General features: G+C 41.3%; 1 protein-coding gene across 2 annotated transcripts in view; it reads right to left on the bottom strand.

Moving 5' to 3' along the window:
- LOC149084457 (ankyrin repeat and sterile alpha motif domain-containing protein 1B-like) overlaps positions 1 to 25303 on the bottom strand; it is an 85275-nt gene that overhangs the window by 6504 nt on the left and 53468 nt on the right. For both annotated transcript variants that reach the window (XM_089234861.1, XM_089234862.1), the window contains exons 13-19: positions 14100 to 14265; positions 11744 to 12067; positions 10593 to 10714; positions 9207 to 9455; positions 4710 to 4820; positions 4299 to 4622; positions 3146 to 3304 (exon numbers count right to left, since the gene is read on the bottom strand). In XM_089234861.1, coding sequence (XP_089090987.1) covers positions 3146 to 3304; positions 4299 to 4622; positions 4710 to 4820; positions 9207 to 9455; positions 10593 to 10714; positions 11744 to 12067; positions 14100 to 14265 — 1455 coding nt within the window. The remainder of the gene's footprint in view (positions 1 to 3145; positions 3305 to 4298; positions 4623 to 4709; positions 4821 to 9206; positions 9456 to 10592; positions 10715 to 11743; positions 12068 to 14099; positions 14266 to 25303) is intronic.

The raw sequence follows: 25303 nt of genomic DNA, 5'->3' as shown, positions 1-25303 counted from the left end.
CGGACTGCTATATCCAATGGCTGCAGCTGAAATAGGCGACTTCAATGACGTCAAAGCTTCGCGCGGAGTTTTTCTGCTATAGAAGGTATTGGTCTACAACATCTTGGGCAATTTAATGGTCGATGATTTTGCGTAGCCACTCCTTCGAAATCAGCTTTACGCAGCACCGAATCACGTAGCGTGGCCGGTGTAGATAGCTTAAGAATAAATTTAGCGCATATTTTGAAACATATTTCGTTTTCCGACGAAGCTAAAAATCTGTTATTCGGGGTCTGCAAATTATTTCTGTCAATAATATTTTTGATGTATTTACAGTCAAACTCGGTTGTAACGACAACTCGGCAAACAACGTCAATAATTTAAGGCAATCTGGGCGGGGTGCATGTGTGGTGTAGCAGTAGTAGGTAGGGCCTCCAAAAAACGGCTCGGGGATCCATGATGTTCTTAAGTCAGCCACCTCGTTGGGCAATTTGCCTGTTATGGCGTTGTATTTGTATAAGGTCGCGATTGATTCCCACAGAAAATAATGTTAATGAACCTTGCTTATAACATCTGTAAGAATGCAGTGATCTCAGAAATAACGACACATTTTTTCGTTGCTTTTGTTTCCGTTTTGATGGAATTTTCTCAAGAAAAATTCTGAGAAATAGATCTGATCATATTTAGGGAATGTTTGTCTTCTATTGATAGCAAACGATGAAAAAAAGATTTGTTGCATGTCTGATGTTCTGACGTGCTTTATTGATATCACCATAAAAACGACATTCCCGTATATTTTCCCGCAGTTTTTCCTCTTTTCCTGAGTTTTCACGCTTACTAAGACTTATTTTTGTGGTCCCAATTATTACTTATACGCATTGAGATTTGCCGTTTAAAAAGGTTTTTCACGATGTTTTTTTTTGAAAAACGTTGTAAGCGGTATCCAATGTATTGATTAAAATACTGTATTGTGATTGTGCACACACGAAAATAATTTGCATGAATTTCATTATACAACTTACAAATACATACATTCGTAAAAAAAGTTGTCATGTTAGATTTTTTTACTCGCGAATACATTTTCATTCACGGTAGACTGAATATTGCATTTTATCAATGCTAAGACTATTTATAACAAGAATTGGTGATTTCCCGTGTTTACGTGATCCCGATTTCTATCGTTTTTGTCAGTAAATTATGGTCGCCCCCCCCCCCCCATCGTAATAAAATTTCAACTGTATACCGGGTGTAACTAAACTGATGGGTGAGAACTGTAAGGGATGATAGAACTCACCAAAACAAACAACTCCCAACTGAGGTCGAAAAGCAAGCGGCGAGCCGCGAGAGGGCGCCTGCATGGTGAAAATGAATAACACAGAAAAGACAAATAATAAACGACAAAGGAACTTTACTATTGAAAAATTAACAACAAATGAACGAACAAAAGATCGCCCACCAGATGCATGTGAACGTAGCTTCGTCCGTAAACAGGATAAATGCTGTCCACTGCTGGTAGTCCACTGCATCAAGGATTGCCTCTATCCGATTTACGGTTCTCAAGATGACATGTGTCATGTCTTTAGGCGAGGAACGAGCTCGTCTCCACGAGTTGCTGTGCAAGCATTGAAATGTTCTCCGATCGTGTACCGCCCATTTTGGAAATCGCTCCTGGTAAAGTCTTCTACGACATTGCCGTTTGCTGCACACGCAAATAAAGTGCATATCGGCTTTCTCCGCATTCGAATATTGCTGCATCTCTGCCGACGAATAGCAGCTGAATGACGGGGTCCGCGAAAGGCGACGTTTCATCCACTTCAGAGAAAGCCCCTCTCGCGGCAAGCCACTTGCTTTCTGACCTCACAATGGTGAAATGTTTACCAAAAAACCTCACACTATGGTGAAAGTTGTTTGTTTCGGCGAGTTCTATTACCAATTGCAGTTCTGACAATCGATTTAGTTAAACCCTGTGCACAGTGTTTGATTATTATCTGATAATATTTTTTCCTGTAATTATGTAGTTATTAAGACTTCGGTCTATGTTATCAATCATTTTTATGTCAAGTTTTTTTTCGCACGTTTTGAAACTAAAATTGAACCAAACATATTTGTCCCTAACAAGTCACTGTTTATTCGGCCGAAAAACATCAAACGGCTTGAAAAACATCAACCTCGGTTTTAACGACAAATTTAGCAGAATCTTCGTTGTTTTTGTTCAAGTTTAGTATTTACCAAACTTTTTTTTTTTTTTACTTTAGTATTTATCTTTCTCAGTTTACAAATTATCTTTCCCATTAATTTATTTTTTACTGTCCATAAATTATTCCTCCTATTTACTTATCTTTTGCTCGTCCCCACATATTATTCCTCCCGTTTATTTATCTTTCGCTCGTTCCCACTTTATTCCTCCTATTCCTCTTTCGCTCGTCCGCAAATTATTCCTCCCGTTTATTTATCTTTTGCTCGGCTGTAAATTATTCCTCCTATTTATTAATCTTTTGCTCATCCTCAAATTATTCCTCCTATTTATTTATCTTTTGCTCGTCCGCAAATTATTCCTCCCGTTTATTTATCTTTTGCTCGGCTGTAAATTATTCCTCCTATTTATTAATCTTTTGCTCATCCTCAAATTATTCCTCCTATTTATTTATCTTTCGCTCGTCCGCAAATTATTCATCCCGTTTATTTATCTTTTGCTCGGCTGCAAATTATTCCTCCTATTTATTTATCTTTTGCTCGTCCTCAAATTATTCCTCCTATTTATTTATCTTTTGCTCGTCCGCAAATTATTCCTCCCGTTTATTTATCTTTCGCTCGTCCGCAAATTATTCATCCCGTTTATTTATCTTTTGCTCGGCTGCAAATTATTCCTCCTATTTATTTATCTATTGCTTGTCCTCAAATTATTCCTCCTATTTATTTATCTTTCGCTCGTCCGCAAATTATTCCTCCCGTTTATTTATCTTTCGCTCGTCCGCAAATTATTCATCCCGTTTATTTATTTTTTGCTCATCTGCAAGTTATTCCTCCTATTTATCTTTTTTTGTCACATCAAAAGTTTTTTTCTTTCACCAGTGCTACACGAGAGCGAAATGGTTGAGAAACGCTGGTGCTTGTATAGTCTACTGGAAGTTTATTTGCTCACATCTATATTCCATCATATACTCACCTTTGCCTGCGAGTCGATAAACTTGACGCCAGTATGCGAGATGGACAAGATCACGTTCGGTATCCTGTTCATGTCCCGCGTGGAATTCTTCAGTTTCTGGATTGACTTTCTCGTCGATTCAACTCCTCGTAGCTCTTTGACCAGGGTCGAACCTAGGTACTGGAATTGAAAACCAAAAAAATTGTAAAATTGGTAGGGTGAATGGCAAGCATCAATTCCAAAGCGTATAAAAGATTACCTATGTCCTAAATAGATCAAAATCCAACTACAGTAGACGCCGCTTATTGAAATCACAGAAAATTCGGTAATTATGTAGTTATTAAGACTTCGGTCTATGTTATCAATCATTTTTGTGTCAAGTTTTTTTTTGCACATTTTGAAACTAAAATTGAACCAAACATATTTGTCCCTAACAAGTCACTGTTTATTCGGCCGAATCCATGCATTAAAAAAATTATCGGAATTTGTTATACACATTAGACCATACATGATCAGCCCATGGCCCGCTGCCCAATGTTGCCCTCGGAGTCACCTGATCGGGCTCGTGACCTCAACCTAATTGTGTAAAAATGAACTAAGCAGCTCATTTGCTGATAACTCAATTGACCAGGGGCGCTGTTTCGGATCACTTAAATGGCCCGCGGCACATTCTCACTTTAATCAAGTGTTCGCACGTATTTCCAGAACACTTAAGTGGCTAGCGGCACATTCCAACTTCAATTAAGTGGCTAGCGGCACATTCCAACTTCAATTAAGTGGCAAGCAGCACATTCTAGCTTCAATTTTAGCTTACAAGGAAAATATTCCATTTTGGAACAACATGGGTGAAAAAACCGGATTGAACATTTTGAAACCAGTTTTGAGAAAGAAAAACTAAATGTCCTGTTTCCATACGTCCTGCTCTACCAAACGGGACAGATGGTTATCTAATTTGCTTCCGGATTTATTTCAGATGTAGTTATTAATTGGTTAGTTATGTAGGAAAGAAAAACGACATGTCTCGTTTTCATACGTCCTGCTTGATCAAACGGGACATGTGGTCATCGTATTTGCTTCCAGATTTATTTCGGATATAGCTATTAATTGGTTATTGTTATCATAAACCCTGAGTCGCGATGTCGTAACATTCAGCGGTGTGTGTATTTGGCTTTACCTTAGCCGTGTAATTGCAGCTCCCCTTGACCAGCACGTCCGGCTGGTGCCTCCATTCGGTCGACACGACGGAAGGGAACTCTCCAAGCAACTGCTGAGGCGAAGTGGTGTTGTCTCCCATCAACTGAGTCGGTGGCCTGATCCTTAGCTTGTCGACTGATGGTGGAGAATCGATCCTATGGAATGACCCGTTCGAAGAATTTCCGGTTATCTTCCGGACACTCGTGTCACCCCGCATGATGTCCACCGTCCTGGATTCGTCCCCTGATGACGACGGCTCATCAGTCACGGGCGGGACGTTTTTCAGCAGGTTCTCTTTCCAATCCTAGAGCGAAACAAATGCGTATATCGAATGGGCACATTGTGATGTGTAATTTGTATAGATGACAAAATAGTCTATAACAATATCTACCATTCTTGACAAGCTGAGGTCTTTCAGGTCATCAAACAGTCGACCGGCTGGCTTTTCACCCAAAGACGTGAGAATTCGTTTCCTATGGCCAATTTTCGTTATTTCAAGAATCTAAGTGAAATGCAAAAATTAGTAATCAGATATGATAAAAAAAAAGTGACCAATCGAATTCAAACTGGTTTTCTGAATGAAAATCCTGCGCCAAATTGACATTTTAACAGCTTTTCCGTTGGACACAGAAATTCACTTGGACCGTTCTACAATCCTACCGCAATCAATATTAATCGATATGTATTTGTGATTACTCTAAAATTTACTAGAACATCATTCATAGATGTCGGTAAAAGTTCTGGCCCGGAGCCCAAGCAATGTTCAAGCCGAGGAGGTCCAGCTTCATGATGTAAAAGTCCCTGTCCATAGCAGAAAAAGCTCATTCGTGATTATAGATAGCCAGCTGCATGACAGCTCTGACATTGGCAGACGTGCATCTCATCATCACAATTTATAGATATAAATAATAATCGACATCATATATAGCGAGAAAAGTTGTATTGTCCTCTTGAGGTTTGGAGGTTCAAAAATTTCAAAGCAAATATGCATGATATTTAAAGGAAATATTTCCTTTAAAAACTTTTGAAAGGTCAACGCGTTTCATGAATTTCAAAAAATATATATACAGGGTTCAAAAAAAATCACGCGATTTGAACTGCGCATATTACGAAAAATATTTAACATAGACACTTAAGATTAATTTTATATTACATGGCTGATCATAAAGATTTTTTTACAAACCAAATTAAAGGTGCTCCATATGTCCACCTTGGGATTCGCGGCATATGCGTCTTTACGGTAGTCAAATTCGTCCAAACTTTTGCGAGCATGTTTGCATACTTGTATCCTCGAGTCGAAGGATTTGAAGACGGTGGTATTTCAATCAACACCTTTGAAAATCTCTTAAATACTTTAAGATTTTTATACTAATACTTTAATAATATCCGTTTGGAGAGATCCGATCTGTCATACGCCTCAAGATAAGATAAAAGACAGCGAATTTTCTCTGCAGCAAGTTGTGTGAAATTTGACAATGTTGAGATTTTTTCCTTCTATCTCAAGTGTAATACTAACCAAAAATATATATATATGTATATATATATATCCAAAAGAAATTCGAAAAGCCAGATGCAAAATATTAGTGTCAAATGGGGGGGGGGGATAAGCTAAACCAACCAAAGCCGCCAGTAATTGGGGGAAAAATGAAATGAAAAAATCGCTATCAGGTCCAAAAACTGGCCAGACGTATTAAAAATAGGACGTATGGTCATCAAACAATGTGAAGTCACTGGATTCGACTATTGAGAGGACGAATTGGATCCGATTTTTCTTTGGCGAATTTCATCTTTTCTTTCATCTAAATTAATGATGAATTTCATCTAAAATTGGGCATTTCGTCGTGATTGGGCGAGATGGTGGCAGTCAACGTTACGCATGTGGCTGTCGTTTTTGTGTGAGAAAAAACCGAATTAGCGGACTTCAATCGGATAAATTATTCGGAAATAATTCCTCCTGCACATTGAAAAAAGATTTTTTTACAATTTCGGAATTTTTGCAAAAATTCGAGAGGTGTAAGAATTTTTCGGGAGTCCGGGGTATTGGGTAGAAATTCGGTAGACTTGGCATCCCAAGGGTTGTTTAAGACAGGACTCCCACTAACAGTGAAATGACATAACTTGGAAGCAATGATAGAAACATGAAACCAATGAAACGTCTGATGGGCATGCCTAGAATTCTAAATACACCGGTTCACAACATTTACTATAATTTTAACTAACAGATGGTGCCACAATCGTTTTATTTCCCGGGTTCCTCCAGTGGGACAATATGAGAGTCATTCTTTACATCGGGTCTTGAAATACTGTATCAGCTTGAAGAGGTCATCTGTGAGGCAGAAAGTGAGGCATACGCATCCATTGCAGTGATGGCATTGCAAGAAAGTGGCTTCACGGTCAACTCTTCACTTTTGTCTTGTCGTTGCTAGGCAATGCGAGCAAATCGAATCCATCACGATGTGATTGGACTCATGTTTGCGAAGGACAACACCACCCGTTGCTTAAAAGACTGTGGAGCCATCGACAAAAGTTGTAACTAATTTCACAAACCGGAGTACTTGAAATTCCAGTCCTGCACCCATTAAACGTACTTCTTTCTTCATCTTCGTATTCATCACTGTTTCACAAGTTATGCCATCTTAAAGGTAGAGATTCTTTTCTGAAACACCCTGTATATTTTGCAGCTAGTTAGTATTTTACGCATACGTTCGATATAGAGTTTGTATACTATATACCTCCGGTTGCCATCACTTTACACACCATTACATTATTTTCTACTTTCATTCCAATTCGAAGCTGACCTAGCTGGAAGAATTCGCACACACTCGTGACTCTGAGCTCAATTCATTTTCACTGCCTTCCTATACATGCAGAACGGTCCAACACCATCATCAAGAAACCAAGTTACAGTCTCCGAGGACCAGAATTAAATATCTCAAGAACCCTCTCACACGGTGCTGATCTTCATGGAAGAAACATCTTCAGATATTTGCGAACTGATGTCGAGTAATCTTCTCCCGCGGTTAATTACAAGCCATTAGCAAAACGCATCGTCTTCAAGTCCGATGTGAAAAAAAATGCAAATCCATACCACGGCAGAAACAATGGATGAATAGTACCCACCGGTACTAGATAACAGCTTTTCCAATAGTCCCAGATGTCCTGCCTCTTTCTTTCTGTATCCCTCCTTCCCAGAAAAGGAAGCAAATGAAAACAAGTAATTGAAGTACATATTAATTATACCTGCTTAATTCTTCCTAATGCATGAATTAAGTAAAAGAAGTAAGATTGTTTCTATCTTGGGAGCTAAGAAAAAAAAGGGAGAACGGTAAAGAAAATGGGGAGCTTTAATAACGCCAGGGAAGAATTCTACACGCCTCCATAAAGATCCTTAAGGAAAGGAATCCAGTGCAACAGCCCGTAAAAGACATCGTCGAAGAAGAAATTGCATCAAGTCCTGCTTGAAGAAAATTAAGTCATTTCGGAAAACAACTTCTCTATGCATCATCCAATCCCCCCCCCCTCCCCCGCTTCCTACCTCTTTACCCCATACCCACTTCTGGTAGGCAATTAACAATTAATTAACTCGGTTAATGAAGCGAGTTTTTGGTCAATAACTGCTTCTTGTAATTAATCAAGTGACCCCTTCCCTGAATTGCTTGAAGACTTTTGTGGGAGGGTTTCGCCTGATCGAAGTAGAGAAAAAAAAAGGAATCGCTGCAATACAGAATGGATCCATGGATAGAATGAGAGAGAGAGAGAGGTATATCCGATAAATTGGACCTTGACGTCACAGTCTAAGCAATGGAACTACATTCTGGCAGACAGAGAGAGAGAGAGAGAGAGAGGAATGATGATTATTTCGATCATGGAGAGAGAGAGGGTGTATCGACTCATGTTCCGGTGGAAGTTGTCGATATCGAATCGATATCTTTCGACTGGGACACGACAACTGCTGGTGCTCTTGTGGTATGACATCCTATTGTAAAAGTCTGATGTTTCCGCCCTCTTGCACAGCTAAAAGGAGGTAAATGATTTTTGCCTCCGTCTTTTTCAACTTTCTGAACATGACAGAGACACTGCACACTCTAGTGATTCTGAATTAGATGGATCATATTCATTTTGCAATGCTTTTACCCAGTTGCTCTTAACCTATGGGTCAGGACGCAAACTTTAGTCATGGTAACTTTAGTACGAGATGGCTCGTACAAATCCTCTTGTACAGCCAGGTATTCTTGAGCAATGGGACCCAACCAAAACTTGATTTGCAAGGACTTCCAAGAAAGATCGCACATTGATTTTGTGTGTAGTGTGTGTGTGTGTGTGCTGCCATCTGCCATCAATTTTTCTAGCTGTGAGTGAAGTGTAATGATTGAATAATTGTATCGTTGTAGGCCTGTTGCTCCCTGTGACGATACTTTAACGGGGATATCGGGTCGCATTCGTATCTTGAAGTTGAGAAAAAAAAAAGTGTCGTTAAACCCAGGACCTCTAGCAAAAAAAAAGGTGAATTTCTGAGCTGACCCAAACTTGATTTGCAGGGGCCTCCAAGAAGGGTCGTACGAATCCAGCCAAGAGTTTCTGGGTTACTTATCACATCCCAAACTTGATTTGAAGAGGCTTTCACATAGGGTCGTACAAATGTACTTACAGTCAAGGATTCTTGACTGTGGGCCACGGCCAAAACTGCATTCACAATGGCTTCTTAGATAAGTTCTACAAATCTACACACAGTCCTGTTATAAATGCACTAATTGAGTGACTGATGTCACTAATTTTGAAAACCAAGCAGACCCGTCCCATGGGTCGCGAAACTGATCTTGTTGTTGATTTTGAGTCGCGGCTGAAAAGATTTAAGAACCCCTGCTTTTAACCGGACTGTCATACTTACCGTTTTAAGCTCAGCGTCCCACAGCTTCATGGCTCTCGCCATGCTATTGTAGCCGTTCCTTCTGAAGACATCGACGTAACAGTCGAGGTGTAGGGACCTCAACCATTCCCCTACGGATTCCGGGATCTGTGATTCTGTGACGGGCTTCAGGGCTGGAAGACTCTGGCAGGAATCCAGTATCTTTTGCCTGTGTTCGCTGCTCGATACGGACATTTCTTGAAGATCATCATCTTCCAGTATGTTTCCACCCTTGAGAACGAAAATGACGTGCATGAGATTAATTTTTCACAATCACAGCTCAACCTAAATAACGATTACTCAACTAAAGCGTCCTTTGAGATTCCTCAACGGTGTCGAGCCAAACGGCGGGACATTGACGTATATATTCTCAGCGTTAAGAGGGACTCGGACTCAATTCGGAAAGTTCGCCGTCGAAAGGTAAGTTCATTGTACTGAAAATTCTGCCGAAACGAAAAATCACCGACAATATTTCGCCAGCACATGTATTCATAAGCTCATAAACCAAAAAATCCAATGAATGAGCAAATGATAGAGACTGAGAAATTGCCTGAGTGCATAAGTGAGTGAATGAGGGGGAATTGAGCAAATGTATGAGTGAGACAGTGAGCAATTGTGGGAGTGAGAGAGTCAGTGAGCTAATGTGTGAGTGCATAAATGAGCAAGTGCGTGAGTAAGTAAATACGTGAGTAAGTAAATACGTGAGTAAGTAAATACGTGAGTGAGTAAGTTAGTGATTGTATAAGTGAAACAAGTAATTGAGTAAGTTAGTGATTGTATAAATGAAACAAGTAATTGAGTAAGTTAGTGATTGTATAAATGAAACAAGTAATTGAGTAAGTTAGTGATTGTATAAATGAAACAAGTAATTGAGTAAGTTAGTGATTGTAAAAATGAACTAGTGATTGAGTAAGTTAGTCAGTGCAACATTGAACAAATGAGCGGAGCATAAGTGAGCTAGTGAATGACCCTCCAAGTGAATGAATGATCGAATGGCCAAGTGAGTGAGTGCTTAAGTGGACAAGTGGGATTTATTTACTCTCACCTGTTCACTTGGTCATTCAATCACTCACTTATTCACTCACATACGACTGACGCACTCGCTCACTCCCTCATTCACGTGATTTCTCGGTCAACGTATAAAGCATACACGCGGTGGCATACTGTTGTCGGTGAATTTTTCCTTTCAAAGAATTTTCCGCCCATGAATTGTCTGTCGGTGAATTTTCCTTTCTGTGAATTCGCGTGGTGGTGGCATTCGGGGAATTTTCCGAAAATCGACTTACACACCTACTATAGCCATTAGGGTGTCGCAGGTGTACAATTACAATGAAAAATCAACCGCTAGTCTAGCATTATGGTACTCACCAAGAAATCGATATCATCGAAGCCATTCTCCATGAAGTATTTCGTGTAACAACCTAGTCCCAAGCTCGCCAACCATTCTTCAATTGTAGAGAAACTCGAGGTGAAGGACGATCTCTGAAATTCTATATAAATGTATTAAGACAGTCAAAGTCAGGGATAAGCATGGTTTGTATGTAAATTAACGTTACACGGGTGCACAACAGGGGTACACAACTTTCGTCCCTCGCGAGGCAAATGCTGCCCGCCAAGGGGTTGAGTCAACACCTTCTAGCTAAAGATGGCGCTGGTTGAGTCCGGCTCACTAAAGGTGTTCCGGTAGAAAAGTATGAATACACGCACTAGGCTGACCATATTTCCTTCATAAAAATATTGGGAATTTCCAAAACAAAAACAAAAAAAAGTCAAATACTAGAAAATTGCCGATTACAACCAAAACAAATTGTCAAAAAGAAGTAAAGTTGTCGATTACATCCGAAAAAATTGACGAAGGCAAGCCCAGTGTTTCCAATTATAACTAGAAAATTTCACCAAATTACAAGAAAAGTCACCAATTATAGTCGTAAAATTTATTCAAAGGCAAGTAAAGTTGCCAATTACATCAGAAAAAAATGCTCTGCCAATTAGAACTAGAAAATATTGCCAAATCACCAGAAAAATTTCCAATTACAGCCTAAGAAATTATCAAAGACAAATCAAGTTGCCAATTACATCCGAAACAAAACAATCGAAGGCAAGTGAAGGTGCCGATTACAACAAAAATATGGTCAAAGACAAATAAAGTTGATAATTATAGCCACAAAAATTTTCAAAGGCAAGTAAAGTTAGCAATTACAGCCCAAAATTTTGTCCAATCCAAGTTGCCAATTACATCCTAAAAAATTATCGAAGGCTAGTGAAGTTGCCAATTTATTACAGACAATTTTGTCAAAGGCAAGTAAAGTTGCCATCGATCGCTAAAATTGCTACAAAATCCCCAATAGTGAGAATTCGAGGGCTACTCCAAGTCGAAATTACAGGAATGTACCGTAAAATACCGGTCATATATGGTCACCTTATACACTGAAGTATCTAGCCCGCTGACCGAAAAGGTTGTGCACACCTGATATACAGACACATTAAGTTCAGATCACACAAGAGATTTACGAACATACCTTTTCTTAAACGGGACAGAGTCCTGGCGAAATGTTCTTCCATATCCCTGACGAAAACCGAATCCGACGTGGACGAATCGTCCTTCCAGTCCCTTTTCCGATCGTGGAGAGGGAGCGTCCGTGACATCTGGGTCCCCGGATCAGATCCGGGACTCTCTTTCCGTAGTCCTCTCCTGATGGAAGTCTCGAGACTCGTGGTGTCCGTTTTTGAGATTTCGAATTTCTGTAGATTTCCGACTCCTCCTTTGGTTCCTGGAGATCTGAGCGCAGCCTTGATGTCGCACGGGCAGATGGATGGACACACGACTGACCCTCTGCACAGACCTTGAACGGGAACAAAACAGAAAACTCGGTCAGTCAAACTCGGTTATTACGACATCGAAGATTCCGCGTTTTCCGAGTTTTGTCCTTATAACCAAGGTGTCGTTACAACCAACGTTGACGTTTTCAGGACTTTTCAATTATGAAAAATTTACCTTATTCCTCAGCCGGCTTGCCGTAAAATTTGAGGGACACGAGGTGTTGAAATGCTGGGACTCAGTCCGTTCCTGGCATGCCGGTAAAATCGAGGTTTAATAAGGGTCACAGTATGCATTCAGCCAATGCATTTTCAGAATAGATATTCATAAATTTTTCAGAATAAAAATATTCATGAATTTTTTAGAATGTTTTTGACTTGAATTCTCCGGCATGCTGGCTAATGCGGGTGAATAGGTAATCAGTTGTTTTATTCATTGGGGTGACGATATTTGATCTGGAAAAATACTGGACATCATCTATTCTCACAAAAAATGTTGCCAATTGTCGACCAAATCGCCAACTATTTCCTTATGAAAAGCTCTTGGCGAGAAATGCAGTGCTACAGCAAGTCTGCAGTGATTTAAAATGCATTTCGCGGGAAGGGAGGGGGGTTATAAACACTTCCTTAGCCGTCTGAACGACATTACCGGTTCCTGGGCAAAGTGACTGCTCCCCCCCCCCCCAACGGCTCCTCCCCACTTGATGCAATGGGCCGTGCCCGACTGGGACATGCGTTAAGACAGCATTGGAGCACAGCAAATAATGTGACGTTAATATTGATATTCATGTCATAATTACCATGATCTAATTATGCAAATTATCTTCATTTTCCAATTTTAGTAATGGTTATGAATTAAAGTAGGCTTCGTTGAAAACAAGGGCGTTTTTCAAATATAAAATCAAGAAGAGCGAGAAATTTCGAAATGTTCCGTACAGTACCATCATGCTATCTCTCCCTAATTATGATAAATACGGAATAACGACAAAAAACTGTGTCGTTATATCCAATGTCGTTGCGTTTTCATTGGCGTCATAAGCAAGGGGTTCGTTAGCATATCCTTAAGAACCGCCAATTGTTAACGTTATAACCGAGTTCTCAACTGCACATGAATTTTTTCATTACAGGACACATGAGGTTCAAAGGAAAATTTCTTATTACTCTGTATTTCTTGCTAAAAATGCTTTAATGGCATTTCTGTATCAATATAATAACAATTTCAGGTCTCTTGTTTTAAAAAAAATATGTGTCTCAACAAGCTTGGCACCTTATTGTTACACCAAAAGGCGCCAAATTGGAACGGTCATTTTAGTCCGGTGCGTCTCAAATTTGATTGAAAAGCTTCAATTTCTTTTATTTTGCTCTGTAGGCATATATCAATGAATTGTAGCATGTGTTTCACTGCGCGATTTTATTTTCATGACAATTTTGGCAAAAAAAAGTTGTAAATGATGAAAAATTTGCAAATGTGGTTTTTCATAATACACAATGATGTGTCGCGCTGGGTGATTCACGTTGCGCGCGGCGCAGAAAACCTGCTTCTAAGATAACCCGGCTTAACGGGATAGAGCTCGTCTGGTTTTACAGGAGAGACGCAGCGGACTAAAAAGTGACTGTTCCAATTTGGCGCCTTTTGGTGTATAAATAAGTTGTCAAGCTTGTTGAAAAACACATATTTTTTAAACTAAGAGACCTGAAATTACTATTATATTGATACTGAAATGTCATTTGAACGTCGTGTCCCCTTAAACCAGGCATATTCAACCCGTTACTCGCGAGCACCACGCACTGGTGCTCTCTGGAGTACCCAGAGTGCTCGGTTCTCGTACCTGATTTCGTGCTCGCGAGCACTTGATCAAAGCTTTCCAATTAAACACCTTGGAGGAATTGCATTCAAGGACTGAAATCATCGCCATTTCATGCATTAGTATGTTAAAACCTGCCGAATGGTGCTCTACTTCTGATGATAGCGCTCGCGACTAGAAAAAAGTTAAGGACCTTTGCCTTATAATGTATAAACCTTTATTCAGTATTCACAAAAAAAAAAAAGTCGATTACCAGCGAAGGGGTCATCGTCGATAACTTCTTCGATGGTGTCGGTGGATACCGATTTGTTCTCCCTTCTCAACGAGATCCGAATCTGGCCGGTGCTGTCGATGGTCGCGAACAGCTCGTCCTCCGTCAACGTCTCCATGTCGCGGGATAGCCGCTTGTTCCTGTACTCCTGCAAAACATGATTAAACCGATATTTATAGACATGGGGGGGATCATCAACATTGCAACACCTTGTAAAAATTGCATTCAAGGATTGAAATCATCCTTTTTCCATGTATTCGCATGTTAAACTTGCCGTAAGGGTGCTCTTCTTCTGATGGCGAGTAAAGGAAGTGCTCACGACTGGAAAAAGGTTGAAGACCTCTGAGCTACGGGAATAACATTGGATCCTGTGGGTTGAGTTCGGGCACGGCCGACTAGACATCTAATTGTTTAGTGGGCTATGGTTCGGGGCGGTGAGAAGAAAAATTTCTGAAGGGGGAGATAGAGTAAAAAGTTTGGGAAGCTACGCTCCAAATCAGGGGCATCTTCAACCCGTTGCTCACGAGCGCCACAGTGCTTTCTGAAGCACTCAAGATGCTCGATGTTCGTGTCCGATTTCACACTTGCGAGCACTTGATCAACGTTCTAATTAACACGTTCACTGCGGGGCCTAAATTGCTTGTCGAGACCCTACTGCTAGCTTTTGTAGCTTAGATTAAAACTAATTTTGTACATAACGCCACCATGGCGTCATTAGCAGTGTACGTGTTAAACACCTTCTACAAATTTCACTCAAGGATTGAAATCATCCTGATTTCATGCATCAATATGCATTCCATGCATATCGGTATGTCAAACTTGCCGCAGATGTGCTCTTCTTTTGATGACGGGTACAATCAGTGCTCGCGACTGGAAGAAAGGTTAAAGACCTCTGCTCTAAAGCAAGGGTGTTCAACCTTTAGAAGAGTGCGGGCCACTTTAATGACTTGGAAACGTGTCACGGGCTTCTTAATTAAGTGATTTGAAACAGTATTGCAGAGGTTAGTTAAATAGAACGCTCTTATGTCTGTGTCGGATGGAGAGCGGGCGCATCTATAGTAGAGTAAAGGTTAGTCAAGGGCCGTATTCACCGACATGGTTTATCACACATGGTAGTCACACAATTTTTGGATAACAGATCAATATAGATTGGTTAAAAACCTGAATTTAACCAATCCGTGTCGACCTCTTATCAAAAAAATTGTGACTATAGTTTAAACCATGTCGGTGAATACCGCCCCCAAGTGATCTGTAAATGTGCTGCGGGCCCCTGAAGTTATCATGAACGGTGCCGCGAGTCATTTATGTGATGTAGAAAAGTGTCGCTGACCGTTTGAGTGATATAAGAATGTGCCGCGAATTACTGAAGTGATGTGGAGCTTTACCGCGGGTCTCAAGTGATCTAGAAATGCGTCACTTAGTTTATCTTTACAAAATTAGATTTGAGTTTGCGGGCCACATCAGATGTCTCTGAGGACTACATTTGGCCCACGGGCTGTTTGTGTACGAGTTGAATATGTACGATCTAAAGAAATCAGTTCGTTTTTCAGACGCGCCGTGTTGTGCCATTCCGGTTTTTGTTCGGTTCGGCGCGGCTGCGCTGTGGGTCGGTGTGGTACATTATCTAGGTAATAATCAGCCTTCCTTCCTCGCTCCGAAGGAAAAGTTTTTTTTATCGAGCATCATTGCGCAACCAATTCATAATATTACAGACAAAATATTCTATCTAATTACAAATATATTGTTATATGAAATATTTAAAATGATCACGCACCTTATAATTTCCATGTCCAAAAAATAATTGAAGTCTCATCTCGGTCGAGACATGGTAAGACCAGACGTACCGCAGGCTCTGTCCCATGAGGGTTATAAGCTCTTTACCCCGAGGGGTTGGACCGCGCTGGACGGTCAAGACACTGGAAACTATCGATAATGTTTTTGCTGGAATTTCGTATTTTCGGACCATCAACAAGTTCAGTTGAAGTGGAAGCGAATTCAATCGGACCACAGAATCGGTTGCTGTTCATTATATGGACACAAATATGATTCGCGTAGAGTGTCAGCCCGAACCCTCTGAAACCAAGTCCATAAAATTCTCCACAGAGAGCAGACATGGTACTTAAATAAGCGCGAAAATTCAAACATCTGCCATTTCCACTTACAATATGGAAGATACACACACAGATGGCAACACTTCTACAAACACACACACACTATTTCTGACATGCATCAAGTTGTTAGAAATTCTCCAAAGGAATGTTTGATGGCAGATATCTTTGAAGACCGGACGCACAACACTTCCGATCTCGGAGCGATATCGAAGCGTTCCCGAAGGATGGGTGTACCCTGAAGGTTTTGTTAAAATCGAAGATAGTCAACTAAAAAAAAAAACCAGTGACAAATACTCAGAACGGCATTTCCGCACAATTGAAATTTAGGGACATTTTACCGCATAACACAAACTTTTCTTCTTCTTTTTTCTATACCCCTACTTTCTTTTACTCCCTTCTTTACGTGGATAGAAGCTGTTAGTTGTATCCGCATCACATTGTTATACAGGGTGGACAAAAAGTCCGTAGAAAGTTTTTAAACTTTCTACGGACTTTTTATGCATAAAAACCGGAAAAATAACCGAAACAAAAAAAGGTTTGCAGGGTTAGCATCGTTAGGTCACGGAAATGTTTTTAAGACAGGGGGGGAAAAAATTAAAAACAGCCAATAGGTGGCGCTGACGTACACAAGTCAAACAAAAGAGACGCAAATAACGAACAGAATGCCTCCAAATCGTTTATTACAGCCGTATGTGTTCCACATGACCAGCACCACGGGGGATGACACATCGCAGGTGAGTCACAAATCCAGCAACGGCAGAGTGCAGCAGGTCCACGTACATAGGTTACAGCGTTGAACTGGATGCGGATTAGGAGCGCAAAAGTGCTTATAACCGTCACACTTTCGTATTTCCACAGCAGTCGCTCGTACCAGCACCACCTGTCGGCTGTTTTTTGAGTTACTTTTTTTTCCTGTAAAAAAAAAAACAACTCCCGTGACGTAGCGATGCTAACCCTGCAAACTGTTTTTTATTTCGGTTATTTTTCCGTTTTCTATTCATTTTGAAAGTCCATACGGACTTTCTGCGCACCCTGTAGTTAAATTTTAATTTTTTTTTAAATTTTAATTCAATAATGTTTTTTATCACTAAAATATTGAACATTTTCGGAGTATTTCGATTCAATTTCTCTTCCATTTACGGTCTACTCAGACGCGTCTCGTCGCACGAGACTCCCGCTATTCTTGTTGCCTATGCTACCCTCTTGAGCCACACTCGTCAGGCGCAGTGACGAATCCGGCCCGTCAGTCTGATCGCCGTCATGTTTCGTTTAATGTGGAAAGGAATTTTCGGCAAGTCAGAAGCTCCGCTTTCCGAATTTTAAGTTAAATTTATTTTTTGTTTATTTCCCATTCCTGTACCTCCCCCACTCCTATACTTACTTGTCCACTTACTCAGCGCCTTCTTAAGATACCCATGCCCGGGACCCACCCGGGCATGGCCCGGGGGCCCTCAGGAGAAAAGAGTCTCATAAAAATGAGATCTGGTTAAAATTTTCGAAAATTTGTCTGGTAGGGCCTCGGAAAAATCACTTGGCCCGGGGACCCATGATGTTCTTAAGACGGCTCTGCACTAACTTGTTAATTTACTACTTTTGTGGTCACCTGCTCACTAACTTGCTTACTGACTGACTCATTCACTACTTCTGTGCTCACTTGCTCACCAAATTGTTCATTGACTACTTATGTGCTCACTTGCTCATTGACTACTTATGTGCTCACTTGCTCATTGACTACTTATGTGCTCACTTGCTCATTGACTACTTATGTGCTCACTTGCTCATTCACTACTTCAGTGCTCACTTGCTCACCAAATTGCTCACTGATTACTTCGGTGCTCACCAAATTGCTCATTGACTACTTCTGTGCTCACTTGCTCATTCACTACTTCAGTGCTCACTTGCTCACCAAATTGCTCATTCACTACTTCCGTGCTCACATGCTCACCAAATTGCTCACTGATTACCTCCGTGCTCACACTATCACCAAATTGCTCATTTACTACTGCTGTGCTCACTAAATTACTCATTCACTACTTTTGTTCTCCCTTGCACACCAAATTGGGTGCGGTAGCCCAGGTCGATAAGATGCTCGCCTAAAGTACCAAAGGATGTTTAGAGGTGTCGCGAGGTCGATACCCGGTTCGTCCTTGTCAGAAATATTTCCTGACGCAGGGGTACAACAAAAACAGAGGGAAAGACCGCAGGAAAAAATTGCTACCGCAGGGAGTCCCCCATCGAAGGGTTAGCGTACCAACCCCTCGACGAGTATTAAAAAAAACAAGCCTGCCGTTCGGAATCGGCAATAAATTGTAGGTCCCGGTCTAATTAACCCTCGTGTGCAGAAAATGACCGTGGTGCGGCAAAAGTGATCAAATGAGCTCACCAAATTGCTCATTGACTACTTCCGTGCTCACATGCTCAACAAATTGCTCAATGAGTACTTCTGTGGTCAATTGTTCACTCTAATTTGCTCATTCAAGTGAGTCACACCAAATCAGCGAGCAGAGGAGTGAGTGAATGAGAAAAATAATGAGCGAGAGAGTATGAGAATGAGTGAATTAACAAATCAGTGACGAAGTGACCATAGCCAATATGAAGTGAGCATGAGAGTGAGAATATGAGCAAATCAACGAAAACGTGACCATAGGAAAGATCAAGTGAGCATGAAAGTAAGAGAGGAGCATGTGAACACAGAAGTAGTGAATGAGCAAATTAGTATAGGAATGAGTGAATAAGCAAATCAGTGAGCAGGGAAGCATAAGAGTTGCGATTGAGCAAATGAGTATAGAAATGAGCGAATAAGTTACCTAGTGAGCATAATAATGAGGGAAGGAGCAAATCACTAAGGTAGTGAGCATAGAAGTGGCGATGGAGCAAATATGTTAGCATGTTAACACAGAAGTGGTGAAAAGTTAAGCAAGTTAATGTGAAAGTGAGCATAGGAATGAGTGAATAAGCAAATCAGTGAAGTAGTGAGCATAAGAGTGGCGATTAAGGAAATAAGTGAGCGAGTGAGCACAGAAGTGAATGAGCACGTAAATGAGCAAATGAGCATAGGAATGAGCGTATGACAAATCAGTGAGCACAAAAGTAATGAATGAGCAACTTAGTGAGCAAGTGAATGTGTTACAAATCGGTGAGTGTATAGCAAATCTGTGAGCAAGTGAGCACTGAAGAGAGAGAACGAGCAAATCAGTGAGCACTTCATTCACAGAAGTAGTCAATGAGTAAATTAGTGAGAAAATGAAAGCAAAGTAATGCGTGTATGACAAATTAGTGTGCAAGTGAGAACAGAAATGAGTGAATGAGCAAGTTAGTGAACATAGGAGCGAGTTAATGAGCAAATCAGTCAGCAAGGGGAACGCGTGAGTGATTGAGCAAATAAGTTTGCAAATTAGTGCTCACTGACTTCCTCACGATGCCGCTCACTAGCCATAGTCGTTGAATTGCTTGTTGGTAGATTGCGTGGCGGTGACTGGAAGCTGACCGACACTGAACTGGTGTGAGTGAATAGCCCAAAGTATAACGGGTCGGATGTCTCGGCATCTGAACTGAGACGGTACGTCGACTGCACTGATGTGTGTGAATATACCTTTAACCAGTTTATTATCTTGCGTGTGCATGATTTTCTTCACACACATGATATACAAATACAAAGCCACAACAGGCAAATTGCCCAAGGGGTGGCTGACTTAAGAACATCATGGATCCCCGAGCCATTTTTTGGAGGCCCTACCTACTACTGCTGCACCACACATGCACCTCGCCCACACACCCCCAATGAATCGGTACATGCGGGAATGTGCGTGTACGTGTAGTGAAACTTGACGTGAAGTTTTTTTGTTTCTCTGTAATGCTTGTTATGTGTAGTGCTGCCATCTGCCACCAGTTTTTCTAACTATGAGTGAAGTGTTATGATTGAATGATTTATCGTTGTAGGACTGTTGCTCTCTGTGGCGAGACTTTTTAACGGGGAAATCGGCTCGCATTTGCGCCTTGAAGTTGGGAACCACAGAAAACCAACTTCAGCCGACCACCACTGTGGGGTTCGAACCCGGATCCTCGCATCGCGAGTCCGTCACTATAACCACTCGACCACCACAGCGGAAATTCATATGCACAAATAAATCCAACATTACCGATGTAATGCATAATTTTTGGTAAATGCATGAATATATCAAGGATATCAATCACAAATATGCACGTACAACGATTTCGTGTATATGCAGCCAACACCATCCATAGCAGAAGGCCTCCACGTGGATTGGATTTACTGCAAAAAAAAAGTAAAGATATCGCATCTGCCGCCTTGTTATATCCAATGGCTACAGGTGAAATGACTTCTTCAGTGACGTCACGAGCTTCGCCCGGGGGGGGGGGCCTTCTGTTATAGATCAGGGGTGGCCAACGTCTTTCTGTTCGAGGGCCACGTGCGGCCCGCGGGCAAGCTGTTGGCCACCCATGGTTCAAAAAATGATTACAAATTTAATTTTTTCACGGTACTTTTACCTTGTCGCGGGCCGCACAAAATCACTCCACGGGCTTCATGTGGGACAGCTGTTGGCCACCCATGCTATGGTGTTCATACGTTCCCCTTACAACTTCAGGCCATATATGGTAGAAAGAAGGAAAGGACACGGGAAAAAAAAAACCAGAAAAAAGAAAGGCAAGAAGGGTCTATGTTCTGCACAAGTGTCTCCAAATTCCCAATGTGCGGAAATGCACCGTGCTGACCCGTCTATACGCCATTAAATTGTACTACTAAAATTTTCGTTCATGCAGGCAAAATACGTTTGTCCGATGTATCGCAAGCTAATAAACTGGTTAAACAAAGGTGGACATTCAGTTTGGTGAGCATGTGAGCACGGAAGTAATCAATGAGCCATTTGGCGAGCATGTGAGCACAGAAGTAGTGAATGAGTAATTTAGTGAGCAAGTGAGCACTGAAGCAGTGAATGAGCAAGTTAGTGAGCGTGTGAGCACAGAAGTAGTCAATGAGCAATTTGGTGAGCATGTGAGCACAGAAGTAGTCAATGAGCAATTTGGTGAGCATTTGAGCACAGAAGTACTGAATGAGCAATTTTGTGTGCAAGGGAGCACAGAAGTAGTAAATGAGTAATTTAGTGAGCATGTGAGCACTGAAACAGTGAATGAGCAATTTGGAGTGCAATGGAGCTCAGACGTAGTGAATGAGCCATTTAGTGAGCAAGTGAGCACTGAAGCAGTGAATGAGCAAGTTAGTGAGCAAGTGAACACAGAAGTAGTCAATGAGCAATTTGGTGTGCAACGGAGCTCAGACGTAGTGAATGAGCCATTTAGTGAGCAAGTGAGCACTAAAGCAGTGAATGAGCAAGTTAGTGAGCAAGTGAGCACAGAAGAAGTCAATGAGCAATTTGGGGAGCATGTGAGCACTGAAAAAGTGAATGAGCAATTTGGTGTGCAACGGAGCTCAGACGTAGTGAATGAGCCATTTAGTGAGCAAGTGAGCACTGAAGCAGTGAATGAGAAAGTTAGTGAGCAAGTGAGCACAAAAGTAGTAAATGAGCAATTTAGTGAGCAAGTGAGCACTGAAGTAGTAAATGATCATGTTAGTGGACAAGCAAGCATAGGAGTGGGAAAGTACAGGAATAGGGAATGATAAAAAAAAAAAAATTTGACTCAAAATTCGGAAAATGGAGCGTCAGGCAGTCGTCGGACTTTTGTCAAAAATTCCTTTTCAAATTAAACGGAACATGACGGCAATCAGACTGACGGGTCGGATTCGTCACTGCGCCTGATGAGTGTGAATCAAGAGGCAACAAGAATAGCGGGAGTCCCGTGGCTGCGACATAATCGCCGATAAAAGTGTGAAACACATTAAAATTCGTCAATTTTACAGTGGCGATCGAAGATTATGCGTATAATCACTGATTCACTATTTTACCCCGTAATATTTACGTTTAAAAAACACAGTTTGGAGTGATTTCTCTGGGATGGTTATTCATTATCATTATTCATCTCTGTGTACGTTTTCTCCTTGCGGCTGTCGTTGATGCACACTTTTTGCTTTTGCGCTTATTCAGCCACCTCCTAGAGATAGAAGGCCTCTGCGCTGTTTTGCCATAAACGTCATTCAGACTACATAGCAAGTTTGTCAAATTTTGAAACACGCAGCATCCTATTTCGTTTCTTCTTATTTTCACGTAGAATCTTCCTGATTGGCTCACAAACACCGCATAGTGATTGGATGTGGCGCATAGAAACCGCCAATTCTGAGGCCTATCATTTATTTTTCCTCACAACGAGTTTTTTTCCCCCTGAATATTCTGATTGGAAAATGGACTACTCACTGACGTCACAAGCAGAATGCTGAGGCCTTCTATCTCTAGGAAGTGCTGGTTTATTCCCTATCATTCATTGATGGCACACAATAGTTAGTCTACGATAGTTGGAGAGTCATTTCATAGGCACCCTGTATGCTTAAAAAAAAGGTAAGTTTGTTCAAAATTAACAAATTAACCATTTAGGATAATTGTTGTTATTTTTTTTTATTGTAGAAATGTAGTGTGATTGAGTAATTGCACTGAAAAGCAGCAGCAGCAGTCAAAATGACTGCCAGTGGACCTTATAGGTATAACGTATGGTCAGGCCCTTCTGGTGTTAACGCTGTGATGTGAATACATCCCCTGTACAACTCCTATCCACTTATTAAAGGGGAGTAAAAGAAAGAAAACAAATAAATTTAAGAAATGACTTAGTTGTGCTTAAATGTCCCCAAATCGTACTTGCGTGGAAATGATGTTGTGCCGATCCTGTGCGCAAACACAATTTCATATGGAAGACCCCCCCCTCCCCATAACTTTTGGCCATTTATGGTAGAGAAGGAAAGGACTGGAAAGAAGAAAGGGACTGCAAGAAAAGCAGAGAAAGGAAAGGCAAGAAAGGCCCATGTTTTGCGCAAATGTCCCCAAATTTCAAATGCGTGGAAATGCATTGTGCGGATCTGTTCCCCAAATTCCCCATGTGCGGATTTGCACCCAAATACCCCATAACGTGGAAATGCACCGTGCTAATCAGTCCCCCAAATATCCCATGTGCGGAAATGCACCGTGTGGATCATCTGTCTATACACCGTTTATACGGGAGGTTCATAAACGGTGCAGTAGTAGTAGATTCCATGGCGTATATATACCATTTGCTGGTTATAAAAAAGAGCTTTTATAGCGGTCATAGACATTCGCGCGCTTAATTTTCACTTTTATTAACGCTAGGGCATAGCCCCGGGTGTCCGAACCAGCTTATATCCCCCAAGGAGTAAAGAGCCGTGGCCACGGTTGGTCTGGAGGTGAATGCAAACTGAAAAATACTACCGTAGGTGATCTGTATTGGATCATACTATCTGTTTGAAACAGACTGCGAACTGGAAAAATCAAACTGCAATATTGTCAGGCCCGTAGCGAGAGCTTTCGTTCGGGGGACCACTTTCATTTCGGGCGGAGGGGGGGGGGGCAAAGTGATAGAACAATAGATTTGGCCATCTTTTCCCGGTCATTTTCTCACATTTTGGGAAGGGGAACCAGACCCCCAGTCCTCCCCCCTCCCCAGCTATGGCCTTGAATATTGCGAAAGATGAATAGACGCCATTATTTCAGTGACGGCATATTTTGGATAGCCATAAGACGTCTGAGATTGGCATCAACCATCTGAAGTGGTCCACTGTGCCCAGACAACCCATGTACGTCAACCGTTTCCATTGCCTGTGGAATTATTATCACTGCCCCGAAAATCCATGAGTGGAAATCCAAGGGAATCATCTCATAATAATAACTTGCATCTGCAAGCACGTCACAGATGTCGAAGAATGCCCTGCGCGTCGACGTCGGACAATCAAGGGTTCCGTGGAACACTCTCGTTCAAGTTCGCACGGTCGCACGGTTCCATGCGAACTTCAACTGGTCGTCCATTAGAAGCTACAGCGAGCTTCCAATAAGCGTAGTAAGTCCCGTGTATGCGCAATTTCGTTTGCCGCTATATAATACTTTTGCGCGTAAACGCGACTTGTTTTCGCTCGTAGTGGCTTCCAATGGACAACTGGACTAAAACGCTGGAAACCCCTGCTACAGCATGTGCAGGCTATACTTGCACGCACAACATTTAAATGCTCCAGATAGCACTCCTTAAGCCATACATACATGCTCAATTCATGACCCGAATGTGGCCGTCGAGGTCATGCGAAGTGGGCCCGTGACCTCAAACATTATTTTTTTTAAATGAACTGAGCGGCACTTACGGATCCCTTTAGTGACACGCGAAATAATTTGACATTTGCGACATTACTCCCCCCCCCAACGCAATCTACCCCATGGAATCCTATGCTATACCCGTACTTTCTACCCCCCCCTCCACCCTGGGAAGCCGCCTTATTTGCGACCGAAGCCACAAGGGGGGGATCAAAGGGAGGGTAAGTTGAAGGAAGATGTAGCAAGAGGGAGGGGGGGGGGGTGGTGTGATTTGCAGCACTCAACGTGTCAGAAATACAAACGTGTCGGGAAAGGATTCCACACTCGATTTAACGGACTATAGCAGCGCATGGTTTCTCGCTAAATCCGATATTTCTTTTGAAACTAAATAGCTGCAATGTTTTACTGCCAATAATGACTTATAATATGCCAATATATGCTAATAAACTTCATTACAATATGTCAATAATGCTAATAAACTTCATAAACGTCATTGATATAGTAACGGAATAGAATATTTACGCTATTTTTTTATGTATAAATCTTTTGTATCGTGAATTTTTGTTTATTCCTGGTGGAATCTCCTTAATTTTTTTTTTTTGTGTTATTACGATCAGATAGTCGAGAATTTCGAAAATTTCATTTATTCCGCATTATCCGGATTAAATTCATTCAATCCGAAGTTGGGTCCGTTAAATCGGGATTTTGTTGAGTCTTATTTGGAGGGGAAATTAATTCCACGGTGTAATATTTCAGATAAACTTGAGGTAGATTATAACACACCTATCACTAAATTAAAAAGTAGTCCTAACTGCAATTTACATGTTAAGTATAGGCCAAGAGAAAAGGTTATACT

The sequence above is a fragment of the Pholcus phalangioides genome, unplaced genomic scaffold (assembly GCF_987345545.1).
Source record: "Pholcus phalangioides strain wild (caught in Gottingen) unplaced genomic scaffold, Ppha-v1.0 ptg000008l_1, whole genome shotgun sequence".
In the NCBI taxonomy this organism is placed as follows: Eukaryota; Metazoa; Arthropoda; class Arachnida; order Araneae; family Pholcidae; genus Pholcus; species Pholcus phalangioides.
The sequence above is the reverse complement of the archived record's forward strand: the minus strand, read 5'-3'. Positions and strand labels throughout refer to the sequence as shown.